This window comes from Arvicanthis niloticus, chromosome 22 (assembly GCF_011762505.2).
Source record: "Arvicanthis niloticus isolate mArvNil1 chromosome 22, mArvNil1.pat.X, whole genome shotgun sequence".
Classification (NCBI taxonomy): domain Eukaryota; kingdom Metazoa; phylum Chordata; class Mammalia; order Rodentia; family Muridae; genus Arvicanthis; species Arvicanthis niloticus.
Genome location: NC_133429.1, coordinates 51,191,886 through 51,211,112, shown reverse-complemented (window position 1 = coordinate 51,211,112; position 19,227 = coordinate 51,191,886). Strand labels below are relative to the sequence as shown.

At 33.0% G+C, this 19,227-nt stretch overlaps 2 protein-coding genes across 2 annotated transcripts; both read right to left on the bottom strand.

The window, feature by feature from the left end:
• Positions 1-2,044: 2,044 nt before the first annotated feature.
• On the bottom strand, positions 2,045-7,761 carry LOC143436425 (olfactory receptor 6C2-like). The gene is made up of 3 exons (XM_076920785.1): positions 7,490-7,761; positions 7,116-7,288; positions 2,045-3,811 (listed from the first exon to the last, which is right to left on the bottom strand). The coding sequence occupies exon 3, from the start codon at positions 3,761-3,763 to the stop codon at positions 2,801-2,803; it is 963 nt and encodes a 320-aa protein (XP_076776900.1). The 5' UTR covers positions 3,764-3,811; positions 7,116-7,288; positions 7,490-7,761; the 3' UTR covers positions 2,045-2,800.
• Positions 7,762-13,921: 6,160 nt separating this feature from the next.
• On the bottom strand, positions 13,922-17,788 carry LOC143436424 (olfactory receptor 6C76-like). The gene is made up of 3 exons (XM_076920784.1): positions 17,659-17,788; positions 17,411-17,468; positions 13,922-15,987 (listed from the first exon to the last, which is right to left on the bottom strand). The coding sequence occupies exon 3, from the start codon at positions 15,963-15,965 to the stop codon at positions 15,030-15,032; it is 936 nt and encodes a 311-aa protein (XP_076776899.1). The 5' UTR covers positions 15,966-15,987; positions 17,411-17,468; positions 17,659-17,788; the 3' UTR covers positions 13,922-15,029.
• Between the last annotated feature and the right edge of the window lie 1,439 nt (positions 17,789-19,227).

The following is a 19,227-nucleotide window of genomic DNA, read 5'->3' as shown; positions in this document are numbered from 1 at the left end:
TAAACTCATCTCTATTACTCTAACAGGAGTGAGAGAAAAATTTTTTTATGGTTTGTATTCTTGTTTCATTTTTATGACCATATATGTACATATACAAGTATATCCATACTGTTGTCAAGCATATTCTGGCTCAAATTCTTTGCATATCATTTTTTCATACTTTTAGCATTGGTTCTTTCTCTTTTGTTAAAATATATGACATAATCTTACTTATTTGACTGCTTTGCGATTTTTATTGTAAGTTTTAAAAAATTAATACCCCAAATAAGATGCAATATTTCTTAGTATATTTCATATGTTTTTAGAATATTTACATGTCTCTACAATAGTGGCTAGCCCCACACCCATGTATATATGGTCAGTTATAACTGAACTCAAGGTAATAATAATAATAATAATAATAGCAGTAGTAGTAGTAATGAAAAGACCACAAAATCTGAAAAAAATGTGGGATGAGCCAGAAGTATCTGAAAGTTAGTAGGAATATATATGATCAAAATACATTGCATACATGTATGACTATTTCAAAGAAAAATAAAAATACTACTAAAAATAAAATTATCAAACTTTTTGAATGTTTTATGTTTAAGTAAAATTAAAAAAAAAAGTTTGGCAAGATCATTGTTCCAAAAATTTCTCAGGAGTTATAAATATTCTTTGTCAAATTATACAATAGTTTTGAAAAATGTGGAAAAAGACAAACAAGAAACAGTTTGTTCTCCCTAGAAATGAATTTCCACATTTTTTTAATAATTAAAGACAATTTTGACTAAGATTAACGAGAAAAAAAATTGTCTAAGTGTGCCAGGGACCAGCCCCAGTGGGTCTTCTTTTTCATTGGTTCTTCTTGAAGCAGAGGAAGAGGAAGATCATCAGCAGGGTAAGACTTGGCTTTAGTTTTTTAGGGTAGCTGTTAATAATAAAAAATGTTTACATATCTAAGTCATTTGAGGCCAGAAACTGCAGTCTCTGTCATTTAGCAACTCATCTTAAAACAGAATGATATTAAGTAAAGGATTAATTGCTAGAGTTTCCTTTTGTCCAGATGCTTCTTGTTTGTCAGGCTAGGAGTAAGTTTGGACCAACAGCCTTCTATTGGACTAAGAGAAGAGAATCACACTCACAGAAGGAAAAACTTTTACATAAGCAAAAATGCATAAACACATAAATTTATATACAGATTCATGCATGCATATTTATACATTTCCATTCAAAACAGTTGGGCTCAGCTTTCATACTATCTCATAATTGTTTACTTACACACACACATACACACACACACATACACACACACACATACACACACCTCTATACTTATATAAGTATATGGAGCAAAAAAGCAAGCACCAGTGCAAAAAGAATTCACTCATTTTGGATGAAAAATGAGGTCCAATATTTATTTCACTGAGAAAGTAAAAACCTCTACCCTTTTATTGCTAATGAATTATACCTAAGTCTGTAAGAAGATAGCTTTATTCTCTAAGGAGGACTAAGCCTGCCTTGCTATTAAGAAAAGACCTGTTCTGTCTTATGGTAAGGAGAAGCCTGCTTACTCCTTTTGTACTCTCTGCAGCGTCTTCTTTTTTCCTCTTTCCCTTTGCATTCTGCATACTTTTCTTAGTTTTTTAAGTTGCCTTAGGGTTTCTAATGTTATTCCAATCTGCATTCTCTTTCTAATCTTTCTTCTTCTCCTACTCTAAAGTCACAATAATGCCCTTATTCTCAGTGCCTTTTCTCCCAATGCTATGCCTCTACTTCTAAGTTCTTCTTGAGTTCAGTTCTGTCTAAAAGTTGTTCTGTCTAAAAAGTTCTTCTCAGCTCAGTTCAGTTTTATCTTGAGTTCCATCTAAAAAATTCTCCTCGGGTTATCTCTGTTTAAAAGCTATTTTGTCTAAAAAAGCTGTCCTCAACTCAGTCCTGTTTCCTCTCTTTTTCCTCAGCACTTATACATCTTTCAGAATACATGATCACATGGTAAAAAGTTCATCACAAATCTCCACATAAATTCAAATCATAAATCAAATAAAAAGTTTACAGCACAGAATGTTTACAATCCATTTAATGCATATCCATTAGGAGTAATTATCTGGCTAAACATTCATCATCTGTCACAGCTCCACAGGTTCATATAGAGTTTAAAAACATAACTAAGTTACTGGTTCTATATAGTTAAACCCAGTCAATATTTTATCTTCAGTCCTAGCATCTATAGCAAATTGTAGTTCCCTTTGGCTAATGGTTTTACAACCTCTTGGAATGTGCTTTGAGTGGTAGAAACCTACTTACTATCTCAGAAGCAATTAAATCATGACACAAGAGACTGGCAGAGTTCTCTATACAGTTTGATTATCATAACGAATTTAATAGTAATATTATTAAAAGAGCTTAATAATTACAACAAGTTTAGAAATTCTTATAGGATCACCATTAAGGAAACCATTTATTTGTCTATATAGCATCATTACAAGACAGTACATCTTTGTTGTTCTGCAGAGATCTGTTCAAAACGATGGGCTAATACCTCATGATTGTTATATATGTTTAATAATAACAGGAAAAGCATATTAATAGCAGGACAATTTTCTTAAATGAGTTTCTTCTGTGCCTTGCCTACTGGAGCAAATCCATCATGGATTATATTCCACGGTAGACTCATCTCAGGAAAACCATCTGCTAGTTATTAGATTATCCTACATTGGCTCCTGACAGAAGTGGGTTTCCAAATTAAGATGTAAAGAACTATGAAAAAGTTAACCTGGCTGGAATAGTTAAAACTTCCAGAAAAATGAAATCAAGCCAACTAACTGCTTAAATCCAACATGTTCTTATTTGTGTAAGAGATATGCAATTTTTTTACTGTGTCATTCAAAGCTTGTTTCACTTGCTTATTTCTCAAAGTATAAATAAATGGATTTAACAAAGGGGCAACAGATGTATTAAGCACAGATATTCCTTTATTGATGTATACCTGTTCTTTGGCAGAAGGTGTCACATAGATAAAAATGCAGCTGCCATACATGATGGAAACCACAATCATGTGAGAAGAGCAGGTGGAAAATGCTTTCTTCCTCTGATGAGCAGAAGGGAATCTGAGAATTGTTTGGATAATGTATATGTAAGAAAGAATCACGACTATCAGTGTAATGATGAAAGTCAGCACTGCACAAACAATGACAGTCTGCTCCAAAAACCACGTATCTGAGCATGAGATTTTGAAAAGAGGTGATGCATCACAGAAGAAGTGATCCATGGTATTGGAGTCACAGAATTCCAGCTGGAGGACCATGCCAAGGGGTGTGATAATGACCAGAAGCCCAGAAGTCCAGCAACAGAGGACAAGGATAGCACACACTTTGTTGTCCATGATGGTCATATAGTGTAGGGGCTTACAAATGGCCACATAGCGGTCATAGGACATAGCTGCCAGCAGAAAAAACTCTGTGGCTCCAAAGAGTCCAACAAAAAATATTTGACTGGCACAAGCGTTATATGTTATGGTATTATCCCCCGTTGATATACTGTACAGGAATCTAGGAATACAGACTGTTGTGAATGAGATTTCTAAGAAGGAGAAGTTTCGGAGAAAAAAATACATGGGTGTATTAAGATGGGAGTCAATCAGGGTGAGAATGATAATTGTCAGGTTCCCCATTATGCTCAGAATATATGTCAGAAATAAAATGACAAAAAACAGAACTTGGAGCCCTGGATCATCTGTAAGTCCCAGTAAGATGAATGTTGTTATTACTGTGTGGTTTCTCATAACTACTTTTGGTGCTTTAGGCAATCTGCATGTAAATAGTCAAATTATCTAAGCATAAGAAATGAAATAAAAAATAAAATGAGTAGAATGTATAAGTTTTTAATAAGATTTATACAAATTAATGAAATAAAATCTAGACATACCAAAAGAAGCAATGATAAAGACCAGAAATCAATAAAATGGAAAACAAAAAAACCAAGAAAGAATATTTTAGTAAAATTAAAATATGATTTTGAAAAGGAGAATTAATGATAAACTCTTAACCAGGCATACAGAGTAAAAGCAGAAACAATAATAACAAGGTAAGCCCAAACAATACACCAAGATAAAGAAAACACATGTATTTGTCAAGAACTAAAGAGAGAAAATTACCATAGATCCCTCATGAATGTAAACCAAAACTAGAATATGACATCATTTGACCATAGATGAAATGACTACTATCAGATACCAGCAACAACAATAGTAAATAATTACTGGTGAGTAGGTAGAGGTAGACAAAGAAGTCACTTTTATATGGGTAAATAACTATAGCCATTATGAACAGCAGTATAAAGATTCCTCAACAAACAAACAAACTGAACCTGAAATAAATCTTATCATATGATCTATCCCAGACCTGGATATGTAAGGAAGAAAAATTAAGTCAGCATACTGAAGAGATTCATGCTTGCCAATAAATGGATGAACAGAGGAAAATGTATTTGTGCATACAGGAATATTATTTAGCCAAAGAGAAAAAAGAAATAGTGTCAGTTTCAGCAAAATGAATGGAAATAGAAAACATTATCTTTAGTGAAATAAGCCAAATGTAGGAAGTCGTAAACCACATTTTCTTTTTGAAACATGGAAGCAAAGACCAGTATGTATGAATGTACAAGAATGATTTCTTCATATTGGGAAGGATGGATAAGAGGGTGGACAAAAGCACACTTGCTTTGATTGTGTACATTATATGTTATATAAAGTCAATTTTTAAATTATAAAACTTATATAAACACTGACATTTGGCCATTTCATCTAGCTCTCTAATGTTCTTTATTTTATATAATTTACTACTAATAATAATAACAGTTCTTTATTTTATATCATTTACTAATATTTAACACACAAACTATTTTTATATACAAACAGTAATTGCAGTGTGAGGAAATATTTGTAATGATTAATATCAATTGATGTCACAAATGTTAATATATACTCAGTTGAAGGCCATGATATTTAAATAAACATTCAAGTAATAGTTCACACACACACACACACACACACACACACACTCACACACACACATACACTGACAAGCTCACACACACACTCACACACTCACACAAACACACAAATCTGGATCTCTATCCTTTGACATGGCTGTAGTTATTCTGGTTGTTATATGCTAAAATACTTATTCAATAGTTCACAATTGCTAATTTTAACCAACCTGTTATTATCATTTTCAGTGCCATATCCAACAGTGCCTAGACATTTTCCAGGTCATCTATCTGATTCGCGTCAGTTGCATTATGTTTTTAGACTATATTATAACAATACTGAATAAATTATTAATACATCTTATTTTTGATTCCATGCTTCTACACCATATTTACAACTCAATGTTTCTGATTTGCCTTATACTGACAACCATTCTCTGGCAGACTTCATATCTCATATTCCAAATAATGTTTAAAAAGTTTCCTTGGTGCATTTGGCATAACTTCTAAGCTACCATCTCAGTTCCCTCGAGAATGGCCAAGTACACTCCCATTGCAAGTCTAGGATTAATGTCTCCTTCTCAGGTCTGTTTCATATTGCTCATTTCTTATTCTTCCTCCCTAAGCTATGACATTTATTTTACTTAAAATTTAATTATATTTCTTCCCCCTTACCTTTTCTCCTTCCAGCCCCTCCCATATCACCTCCAGTCAGTCCCTTCCAACAACTGATGGTCTCTATTTCTTTGATCATTATTGTTACATATATAAACATTCTCTCACATACATCATGCATATATACATACGCAAATAAAATCTACTGAGTCATTTTTCATTGCTTCTATGTATATGATTTCGAGATACAATTTATTGGATAAACAAATAAGAGTCTTGTCCTTGAGAAAGCCTACTTCTCCCTCTAACAGTAGTCACTATTTACATATAATTCTTTATTTAGGAGTGGAACCCCATGAGGTTTCCTGCCTACCATGTCTATTGATATTGCCATTATGCAAGTCTTGTTCAGGTTACCATTTCTAGGAGATAAAGTCTCCCAGAAGACTTCTAGATCCTCTGGCTCTTACAATCTCCCAGCAAACTATGACATTCTTGAGATAAGTGCTTGTCTTATTTTACACTTACATAATGCATATCTTATTCTCACATCATGGAATATAATATTTTCTTGGGGTATGAGTAAACACATCACTTGAGAGGCAGACACTGAATATTTATAGATGCTTATTCTTTAAAGTTTCAACTTGAAAAAACAAGGTGTTTTAATTGTGTCCTTCACAGTGAAGGCACTATACTTAAACCAAAGGTGCTTCCTTACATAAAAGGTAATGCTGGGTTTTCCAGATGCTATTGTACAGTTGTTGAGCAACCTATGAGTCATTCAAACGAGGCATTGTGTCAGCAAAATAACTTATATCTCCACAGGACATTTCACTTAAATTCTATTACAGATCATGTGAAAGTAATCAATAAAAACTAACTGTGGGTAAATTGGAGGTCTCCATCAGATCTCTCCCCTGGGAGCTCTGGGAATCTCTCCAAAGAGGGGGCAGAAAGATTGTAGGAGTCAGATGTCATGGAGGTCACCAGGAGAACACAGCCCATTGAATCAACTAAGCAGGGTACATAAAGGTTCACACATACAAAAAAAGTTGTAGATATTTATTAGCGATAACTTTTCTGTTATTATGTTTAGCTAGTGGCTTCATAATAGTGTGGGGATACTTGTATATTTCACCATTAATCAGTACAATTAGTTACATTAAAACTATAGATATTGCATGCTATTTAAATGTGATGATTTTATTGACTATATAGATTGAAATTTATAAAGTAGGAAATTTATACAAGGCTTTGTAGACTTGTTAATTTGTATATATAATCAATACCCTCTCAAAAGAAATGACACTGCAGACATAAAATTAAATCTTATATATTTATGTGCTGTACAAGCTAAATATACATGTATGTATTTACACACATCTGTATTATCTTTATCTATAGTGAAAGCAATGGGAAATATTTTATTGTATCAAATTTGACAAAAAAATTGCCAGAAGAAATAAAAAGATACTTACATTTTAACAATTTCCACAAAAAATAGTCATAAAAAATAAGAAAATACTTACATTTTAATTTGTCTTCCAGGCATTAGGGTTTTTTTTTTTAACCTGAACTGAGAAGTGAAATTTACAGTTAAACTTGGTCTAACAGCACAAGAGTGTGGGCTCAGTCACTTGCGAGACTATGGAAGGACTTGATCTACAGAGTGAGATTTAGATCAGCTTGGAAAACAATATTTCTACAAATAAAAGATGAAAACCACAGTGATAATCTAGGATGTGGTATAGCTCTTGTACTCATATACAGAAACCCAATGTTGAATTCTCAGCCCTAAAAATATAAAATCACAACAAAGAAAAAATCATTAGTTGTGACATGAGTATGATTTAGTCATGTCACAACTAATAAGATAGCAATCTGAATGCATAAAAAAACTTACTTTAGATTTGTATCTGTGTACCTAATGGTCATTAGTCTGAATTTTAAAATGAATGATTTTTTTTGCCTAATCTGAGTAGTTCAATACAGTTAGGCTAAACACAGGGATTCTTTTTCTTTTCTTCTTCTTCTTTTTTTAATGTTAAGGCTCTTGCCTCTAATGCAGAATAGGTTTCATAAGAGTTTTATCATGAACATGATCGAGGATATTTTCATATGGCCAACCTGCAACAGGGAAACCAGCTAAGTTAAGAAAGCACAATGTCTCTGTTAACCCTGATTCAGAGCCACTAATTGAAAGTAAAATGCAATTTATGGTCTTGATAAACCGAAACAAAAGCTTACTAATGCACGGGGGAGTTAGGATGGTATCCTGAGGGAATGGAAGATACATTAATAGTATTAAGGGTGATCTTTGCCAAAATTAATGGCCCAAATGATATTTTGTTATTTTTCTTCAAGCTATTTCTATAACCAAAACTTTAAACACAGTGCTTAGCAAACAAACATTAATAAGCATGAAACAACTAAGGGGAAATAAGCCACTGTCTTCTGTCTTTGGGCTTCCCTGGAACCCTACCATACCTACCCCAGTTCAAAGAAAGGGCTGTAAAATATACTTTATGGATAGTTCTCCTTTCTCTATGTCTTATTTTCTATACTACATTTACAGAAAGATGTACTTATAGTATAGGATGAGCCGGACTTTATTTTCTTACCTCCCCTTCAATAATTATTTTTTCTTCACACTACAAAAACCCCACAATTTTGTTACTTATCCTGTCTTCCTCAATTACTGTAATATTTGAAATGGAATTATGAAAAGTTATAGGGTACCAAAGTGGCTGTTCAAAACACTCATGTCAGTGATGCTTCCTTTATTTAAGGTACTACCAACTGTAGTTATCTTTTAAAGCCACATTTTCCACAAAATTTTACTTTAAACTTTTAGCATTTTCTTCCTAACAAAGTATAAGTCTTAAAGGATGTAAAAGGATTTATAAAATTTATAAATAAGCAGTATATATTTTATGTGGTACCATTTACTAGGAGTATAGGGAATTGATAATGATAATGTATAAATTCAAATTAACAGATTAAACAAGTAAATAAAATAGTTCATTTATTGTGTAAACTATCATAAGTTAAACTATTTTATCATATTTTAAACTAATTAATTTTTTAGACTTGTTTTCAGTTTTAAGACATAGGTATAATGATTTTAAAAAGAATTTGTTTGCTTTATACTGAACATTATTTAGTAATAAATATGGACTATATAATATAATTTGGAAGGCTGCCCTCCGTATTCTAATGTTCCTAACTGATCCAATACTAATCTTCATGAACACTGTACATTCGTGTCAAAACTAATTCAGATTTCATTCAATAATTAATTTCTGGGACAAAGGGTAGGTTTTTTTTCTTTCAATGTGCTTACACTTTTAAAGAACTTACTGATTTTTGCTCAGGTGTAATAAACACTTGTCTGTATTTTCTCATGATGATTTTCAGATTAATTAGATGCTGTGGTAGCACCACAAAGCCACAGACTCCTAACATCTCACTAGAAGCTCAAATTCCAGAGTCTAAGAACTGATGCTTCTGGAACTGATCATTGATTAAAATAGGGGATGGATAGCCTCTTTTTTTTTTTATGAAGTTCCTTTTCCTTTTGCAACTATGGTGATGCTTCAAGACCTTGAATACTTTATTTACTACATTATATTACAGTATCTTTAGTATTTATTCATTTTTCTTTCCCTTAATAGATCATTGCTTTAGTATTGAAGTGAAGTTTTTAAAAGTCTTTTGTTCTCTGTATATAAATAACTGTATTATAATTGTTTCATAAAGTTTATTTTCTCTATATATTCATCTCCACATCTGTATTCATAACCATATTCATACATCTATACTGTAGTGATGTAGATTGTTTTTATACAATTGTAGATGGCATTGGCGTTACAATGGTTCAATTAACTACTTCTTAGTTTACAACAGTGTGGAAATACTAAGTATAAAGTAGAACAATATTTCAAATTTGTCTTTTGACTTAACTGTTGTGATATGTGCTAAGATTCTGTCTGAGCACTGGACTGCAGCAGGAGTCAGACATATAACCTTGAGGATAAGAGTCTATACTCAGAACTCTAGATTGAGTTGTTTCTAAGCTATGGTGCTATGTAGACTCTGGGTACTAACTGCTCTTGGATGGATTCATGATATTTTCAATTTGTAGTGAATTTGTGAGGACAAAACTCCACTATAAGTCAAGGAATACCTGTATTTCTCAGAATAGTTATTCTGTTTGGTCTCTGTTTTGCAAATTTGGCCTTTAATTAGTTCCCAATCATTCTGAAAATTTCCATTGTTTTTGAATGCATTGAATGCAACAGTGTAAAGATACTTTATTTATCAAAGGACAAAGCTCAGGGGAAATAAGAAATCATTACTTAAACTCATGTCTTCTATATGATGTGCCTACTACCAACAGATATATCTACAATGCAACACCCGTACATAAGGCTCAGGAAAATTCATGGAAGGGATTGTAGAAGGAATGTAACAACTAGAGGAGCAAGGTGCATGTTGCTAAGTGTCTTCTAGACATGAAAGGGAAGATTCCTCTATCAAACCCCAAGAATATGTTTTTAAACCAAGGAAAGTATAATGATAAGAGCAATTGACATGTGAAGACAAATGGGGAAATTTCACAGTGTCCAACTTCTAGATAAAAGCCACATGCAATTGATTGCTGGTAAGAGAGGGAAAAATCAGTGATTATCTAGTCCTCAATGGTCAACTCTAAATACATAAGCAATATTAAATAAAAGCAGTAAGTCATATATATTTATATATACATAGGTATATGTGTGTAGTGATATAATCAAAGAAAGGGTTATTAATTGAGGAGTAGTGGGAAGCATTAAACAATTGAAAAAGTGAGAGAGATGCTGAAATGGCATAAAAACAATACCCAGATATGAAATTCTCAAAAAAGTAACTTAAATTACAAAGGTTACTTGTGATTATGCAGTTTTATTTAATGAAAAATATTGTACATTATTCATATGCCAGACATCTGGCATTAATTATTTATTATTTTCTTAACTAATATCTTTTGCCTATCAATCTTATATCAATCAACTATCTTTCCACTGGAAATATATTTTTCTTCAATGGAAATATGATATAATGTTTTTGGAAATAAAATGTTAATTCTAAACCTGTCTACATAATTTCTGAACTGTCATCAGGGCACATAACACTCAAGATTTTCAACAGCAATAAAGTTCATGGTTACACTTCCTTAAAATATTATTTTGATCACATTAAGTAAGATTTACATAACAATTAGCAAAGTGCTTCGTGCAAAGTAAGTATTATAATAATTATCAATATTTTTTAGAAAGCTCAAATTTAGGTGTTTAACTTCCTTTCCTGCAGAAAATGGTCAAAAATTCATTTTTAAATTAAACTATGAGGAAGTTATATTTTTCTTAGTATTGAACATGAAAACTTCTAAAAAAAAAAGTAAGTGTAACATTTGGGGCAGTTTGTACTAGTGACAGCATCATGTTGGGAATAAGAATATATCTATTAGGGACGTTCTCCAACAGAAATTACCTTGATAGTCCCTAAAAAGTAATTTTTTTTCTGTGATGGTACACATGTAATTTTTTATGCAAAGTAAATGTCTAGTTGGTTGCAATGTCTCCATGGTTATCTTGAAATGATAGTGGTATCAATGACAATAACAGAGATGATGGTGGCAGTTGTCTTAATTACTGTTCTATTGTGTGACAAGACACCATGTCCAAGGCAACTTATAAAAGGAAGCATTTTATTACTAGGGGCTTGCTTATAGTTTGAGAGTTAGTTCATGATGATCATGATGGGGAGCATGGGAGCAGGCAGGCAAGCAGGCAGAGTGTTGGAGCAGTTGCTGAGAATTGATATCTGATCTGTGATATGGGGGCAGAGAGCAAGACTGGGCCTAGTGTGGACTTTTGAAACATTTAGAGCCCACCACCAGAGACACACTTCCTCCAACAAGGTTATACCTCCTAATCTATCCAAAATAGTCCATTAACTGGGAATCAAACATTCAAACATATGAGCATACAGGAGTCATCCTCATTTAAAGAACTATGATGTTGTTACTAATAATGATGATAATTTTTTTGAGATAGTATCACTCTATGTAGCTCTATCTAGCCTAGAACATATTACTTATCTTAGGATGTTTATTTCCCATGCTGGACTCCAACTCCCAATTCTCCTGCCTCCAGCTTATCATTTCTGAATTGTAGGTTATTACATTTTGCTGAAATTATAATTTTTGATGCAACAAACTCCGTATTAGTATTTTATGTCATAATGCTTACAACAATAAATGTTGTTTTGACATTATATCCTATCCTACCACTGTATTAGTAATCCTGGTTCAACCTTCTAAGTGCTGGGATTTAGGAATGAGCCACTAAACCCAGCTGTAATAAACTAGACTATAAAGTCAAAAGACCTAAACTAACTACCAGAAAAAAATCTGTTCTGAGAGAGTGACAAGCAACCAAAGAGACTAGAGAGAGAAAAGCTAGTACGATTTCTGCCTTGTTTCTAATATAATCAACATACTTAGGAGCCATTGTCTATTGTGGGAATATAGAATGCCATCTTTGGTATTAAGCTTCCCATGAAGCTAAGACAAAGCCTGATTATGGACAGGTAGCTTGCTGATAAATTGTCCTCTCTATTAGTATTTTTAGGGAAAAGACACCCACTTTGGTTCTTTAGTAGTTTTCAATAGGAAAATGTGAGTTTAAGGCTTGACACATAGCTCTGTCATAAAACAATTTCCAACTAGACAAATCATACCACAGGTCAAAGTGAAGAGAGATGTTTTCAGAGTGTGAAGGACCTTGGGAAAAAGCATGAGTTCTGGTTGAGAGAATTTGAGAAGTAGTAAAGACTTCTGAAGGTAAATCTGGAGCAGATGAGGATTTAGAAAGAGTACGTGAAAAGTCTGATGGGTGACTTCATAGTAATTTATTTGCATCATATATTCTGAGTTTTTAACAACCAGGGGCATCCATCTTATGGAAATGCCAGCCTGTCCTTCATGCTTTGCAATGACAATCAAAGAGAAAACAATACTCAATAGTTGGGATAAGTTGGGATAACAGGAGTGTTTGTGGAGATGAGATCATAGTATCAGACACATGAATCATGTGAGGCTGAGTTTAGCTGGAGAAGCCGTGGCACATGTATTAATCACAAAATCCTAAACTTTGGGCAGTAAATGCATTATTAACCTTCAATCTTTTTTTTTAATTTTCTCTATAAACATATAATATTTATACACAAAATAATAATAATAATAATACTATGTCATTTTCATACAGATGTCTAATGTAATTTGATCACTTTCCTTTCTTATTATCCTCTTTTTTCTACTTTACTCTCTACTGTTCCTATCCCCTTTCCCAAATAGTTCTTCTACTGTCAAGTCTCAGCTAAAACAAAACAAAACTAGAATCCGTATATATGAGAGAATATGGGATTCCTGTCATTTTGAGCCTGAATCATTTCATTTAATTTGGGGACACCCAGTTCTATCAATTTCCCCACAAATATTTCAATACTTACTTCTGGCTAAATAATACTCCTTCATGTATATATGCCATCTTTTTCCTTATTTATCTGTTGAAGAACATCTAGGCTGTATCTGTCACTTTATAATAGTTAATAGCCCACAGATATTCTGAGATTCCTGTTGTATGTTAATTTGGGTTCTTTCAGATAAGTACCCAGGCATTGTATATCTGAATCCTATACTAGCTCAAATTCTGGGGGGGGGGGGTTGAATGTCCATATTAATTTTATAGCAGCAGAACTAATTTATATTCCCATGAAATATGTAAAAATTCTTTCTACTTTACCTCTGCCACTATTTGCTGCTTTTCATTTTCTGGGTGTCGGCTTTTTTATTTTTTTAATTAAGATAAATCCAAAGAAAGTAAATCAACTAAAGCTCTAAGAAAATGTTCACTTGAGAACATGGCATTCACTAAGTATTTTACTTGTGATAAACAGTATAATACCAAATAAGCAGACTCAAGGATCAGTTGCCAAACTGAAGGAATCATTACTCTAGAAAACTTGACAGAGCCAAAAATTTTTGTTTTCTGGTTTGATCTTTTCTTTTTGCTTGTCTGTCTGTTTGTAAGATGCAATTGCTCTATTATATAGTCCTAGCTGTCCTGGAACTCACTGTGTAGATAAATCAGTCTGGTCTCCAACTGAGAAAGATCTACCTGACTCTGCTGCCTGAAGGCCGGGATAAAATTTTAATGCCACTATGCTTAGGTCTGAATCAATATTCTAAACTCTAGAATCTAATTTTTAAAAAGATCTAGAAAAAAGCCAATAAGGAAAAAGCAGCTAAGTTTTTATTATGAAAATAGTTGCATGTCTCTTATCTCATTCCCCTTCAATTGACATTGAATACATTTCTCAATAAAATTGTCTGGAGAGATTTATACCTATTTTTATTTGTTGATTATTGACATAGGCTTTATGGTAAATTTTCTGTAGTTTGCCTTGAAAGTGTATACATACAAGTAATATTGTACAGACTGAGCAGGTTGGTTTTGACACACACACTCCTAACAACCTTTCTTGGAATGGTGCATATTAGTGAATACAGCAAACATTCTTAGCCCCACATTCTCCAAAGTATATAAAAAGTCAATGGTATAAAAAGGCTAAACAATAGAAATATTAGAAAACAACTTAAATTGACATGAGTATGACAGGAATTTTGAGAACTGCCTGGGACACAGAACAAATATTACTTTTCACTATCAGAAAATGAACACCTAGAGTCTCTTTCCAAGGAAATTTTAGGTAAGCTCAAAGTTTGACATTACCAAATCAACAAAAACTATTCGATATGCTTAATGGTCAAGGTTTGGGAGTCTGATGGAAATAACATGGTAATTTTTAAAGCAACTTTTAGAAATTGACACTAAAATCCATTAAGCACCATGCATTATGATAATAAATGACAGAACACACAGCAAAGACATAACACCTATGCATTGCACTGCACGGGTCACTATTTAAAATGACTAGACTTAGGAAATACAGCAAAAAATAGCTTCACAGCAGAGGTTGGGGACATTGGCTCATTGAAGATCTCAATTTAAAAGTGCCTATACAGTAGGAAATAATTTTTCAGAGTTGCTCGTCGCTCTTTGATTAGCTTTTGCTTGTTACTCAATGGATAAATTCGTGGAAAATAAATTCATTCTTTTAAACTGTAATTCTAACTTTGATGACATCAAATCAGTCACACTCAGAAAATTTTAAGGTCTGTTAAAACTTTAAAATGACAACTGTCTCAAGTAAAGCTGACATGGAAAATATAAAGACATTCAGCTATATTGAACAGCACACTAAATGGGAAATACAATAATGTAAATACGCATTGCATATAATGTTCCTTTTTAAAAAATGAAGCAATGAATTTATCATTATATTTTATTTGAAATACATTTTTTGATCAAGGTCTTAAAGGATTCTTTTACTTGTTTGTTTCTAAGAGTGTAAATAAAAGGATTCAGCATTGGAGCAACAGAAGTGTTGAGCACTGCTATACCCTTAGTCAAAGTCACTCCTTCCTTTGCTGAAGTTTTGACATACATGAATATACAGCTTCCATAGGATATGGACACAACAATAATGTGTGAGGAACAGGTAGAAAAGGCCTTTTTCCTTTGCTCAGCAGAGGGGATTCTAAGAATTGTCCTAAGGATGAATGAATAGGATAGAATCACTAATGATAAGGTTACCATGAGAGTAAATACTGCTAGGAAGAATGCAAAAATCTCCAGGAAGGCTGTGTCTGTGCAAGAGATGGACAGAATGGGTGATGAGTCACAAGTGAAATGGTCAATGATGTTGGAGTCACAGAAATCCAGTTGAAGTCCCATGATCACAGGTGGAAAGATGATGAGAAATCCAGCCAGCCAAGAGCTAGCTATGAGCTGCATGCAGACCCTGCTGCTCATTATTGTGGCGTAATGCAAGGGCTTACAGATAGCCACATAGCGATCATAGGACATAGCAGTCAGAAGAAAAAATTCAGTTGCGCCCAGGAGTATGAAGAAAAACTCCTGAGCCATGCAAGAGTTATAGGAGATGGTCATATCCCCTGTTACAATGCTCACAAGGAACCGAGGAATGGAAACTGTGGTAAATGAGATTTCTAGGAAAGAGAAATTTCGAAGGAAGAAATACATGGGTGTCTTGAGGTGTGAATCTATCAGAGTGAGGGTAATAATGGTCAGATTTCCAGTAATGCTCAAAATGTAAGTGAAAAATAAAAATATAAAAATCAAAATGTTTAGCTTTGGGTCATTTGTTAATCCCAAAAGAATAAACTCAGTCACAGATGTTCGATTTTTCATTTCTTCCTATGTTATTCCATGTCTGTAATTGTAAAATGAATTAGAGAGTCAAGATAAGTATAAAATATCCTGGTAGTTAAACATCCCCAATTCATCACACCATACAATAATTGAAACAATATACAAACTGAAACATTAAATCATTCACCAAATTATGCTGTTTTAAAAGTGAACATTAACTGTCACAAAACTATTATGTATCTGTTGACTGCCTTGGGTCTATAGATGTTTAGTATCAAGATAATCACTTGGTAGTTCTACTAAATACATTGGTAGATAAAATCAATACCATGACATGTCTTTGCTGTAATACATGAGCAGAAATATTTGAAAAATAGATAAAATACTTTAAAATGAAAAATTTTATATATAATTTTATTCTGAAAACTATCTCAACAAAGGAATATATTTCTTTGTAAATCAAACATTTAAATGTTATTTGTCAATGGTAAAAAATGTGCAAAACTATTCTGTCTGAGGAATTAAAAATTTAACAAGCAAGTCAGGACCATCAAAAATCAACATTTGTATAACCCTCAGGAAACAAACTCTGAAATCTCCAAATTTCAAAAACACCTATGGTGTTTATTATTTTTATTATATAGAAAAAATTTTAACAGCCAAATAAGGAACTTTAGGCACAAAATAAGTAGAAAAAAGAAAAATGAATAATAGAACTATAAAACATAACTACAGAACAGAACATAGACTTGCAATTGTGTAATGCCAAGTGGTCTTAGCTGAATAGCTCAAACCCAAAAGCTCGGTAGGTTTTCAACCAACTGTCAGTGTTTGATACCTTGTTTTGGACCATTGTTCACACTTTTCACCTATATTTACACTTTGTGATTTTCATACATAACAAACTTATAATACGTGTAGCTAAATTTTCGAGAGGTAATTGAGCTATATGCAGTAACAGAAACATGCTATGGGGTGAATTCAAGGAAAATTTCCAAAGTAGACATCTGATGGGTGATATGATCAAGTGTTGGTAGAAACTGCTAAAAGCCAAACCCTCCAAAGTAATTCATTCTAAAATTTCTAGTTTAAGAAAGTTGAGAAAATCCTAGGTCCCAATGAGCAGCAATTTTCTCAGTGGGAACCCCAAGGTCAGTGCACACTACTTATAAAAGTATCAAAGCAAAAAGCCTTGTTTGTTTGCATGCTTGCTTGTTTGTTTGTTTATACTGAGTAAAAATGTCTGTAGCTGCAACTTATAATTTAATAGTAAATCTAAAGGTTGTGGAAACAGAAAAGGGAAGCTGACAAACAGAACAGGAATTCAGAGCCAGAAGTTATCCTATCTTGGAATGTAGCTAAGACCCTCAATAAGGATGGGGAAGGAGAAGGATTGGGAAGAGAGAAAGGAAGAATGGAACACAATGAAGAAAAAAAGGGGAAGAAGGCAGCCACATTGTCATGATATTTGAGACAATACTTACATTTGAGAGGCAATAAAACTGTATATTTGGTTTGCTCCCTAGGTGAAATTCTTCATTGCTAAAGGAGAAAAGACACAACGCATGAGTAAGAATCAAGAATCAACATCCGTGGGAGATGGAGAGCTACATGACCTATGAGAAGAAATTGTTGAGATAGAACATCACCTGAAATTCTTAGTTATAACCCTAACAGCCAGTACCTGGTATCTCTTGTTTACTCAAAGTCCAAGAAATAACTAAGTCCTTACCATGAATATTATGAATTTCAAGAAATAACATATTTTTCTCTTTGGCTTCCAGTAACTCTTGGGAAAGAATGATGGCCTAAAATTATAAATTCTCCTTTTTACACCATTGTTAGAAAATGGTTTCTGTAAATATTCTTTCCAGAAGAAGCATTTCCATTTTATGTTTTTACCTACTCCTTGAAACAGACACAAGGGATTCTTCCAACAAAGCAGAGTTAAACTGTCTCTCTTGAGAGATGGTGTTGATGAGTGTGCCCTAAAGCTAAGCTGAATAATTAGGTGAATTACAGAAATTATCTTTTGAAACATCAATTGTTGAAGAAACATAGAATGCAAAGAGTACTGAAGAAATAACACTGTGTTTATATTTCATAGAGCTAATTTTTTATTACCAAAAACTTATAAATGTAATATAATCTAATTTCATATTAATATGTAACAAAGCACAAAATAGCAAGAGGAAATATCCACTGGGACATGCTATGTGCCATATAATTATTTTCTTTGATAATGAAAGCATACTGAATACTTCATGCAAGATATAGTTAATGGATATGCATATTGCCAAGAACTACAGGCAGTATTTTTACAACTCACAAAATTAGTTCTCAAAAATATTTTCTTATCTAATTCATGTTAGAAAATAAGTTTACATTTTTTTCCATTAAAGTTCTCTGTTTTTTTTTTTTTTTCTCTGTTAGACAATTTGGGGTCTGCTTAATTGCTGTGAGGCACTAGACTTTTTAATTTATGTTTGTTTGGTATGGATGCTGAATTTGAATTGGTTTTTTTTTTCATAAAATTCCATTTATACTTATTTACACTAAAAGCTGCTAACTCCATATAACCACAGCTTCAGCATAATTTTTTGCTACAATGAAATGGATGTTGTTCCTTTTCTTTATAAGGATAACAAAAGCTACTTATTGAAATTCTGCCCATCTTTGAAAATTATTAAGATATAAAGATCTGCAAAAATCTGAAGGCATACTGAACACTTAACAAGTTTATTCAAAATAGAGAAGCAAATTAGTCTATTGACTAGGTTTAATGTGTGCTTAGTAACCTACCATTGTATATTCAATGATCTATTCTCATCTCCTTGTACAAAGCTCAAGTCCAAGTGGATCAAGGACTTCCACAAAAACCAGATGCTGAATCTAATGGAAGAGAAAGTGGGGAAGAGCCTCTCAAACACATCAACTCAGAGGGAAATTTCCTGAACAGAACACCAAAAGCTAATGCTCTAAGATCAACAATTGACAAATAGGATCTCATAGAATTGAAATTTTTCTGTAAGGCAAAGGACACTGTCAATAGGACAAAACAGCAACCTACAGACTTGGAAAAGATCTTTACCAACCCTATATCTGATAGAGGGCTAATATCCAGTATACCCAAGGATTTAGACTCCAATGAACAAAATAACCTCATTAAAAAATGGGGAACAGAGATAAACAGAGAATTCTCAACTAAGGAATCCTGAGTGGCTGAAAGCACTTAAAGAAATGTTCAGCATCCTTAGTCATCAGGGAAATGAAAATCAAAACAACCCTGAGATTCCACCTC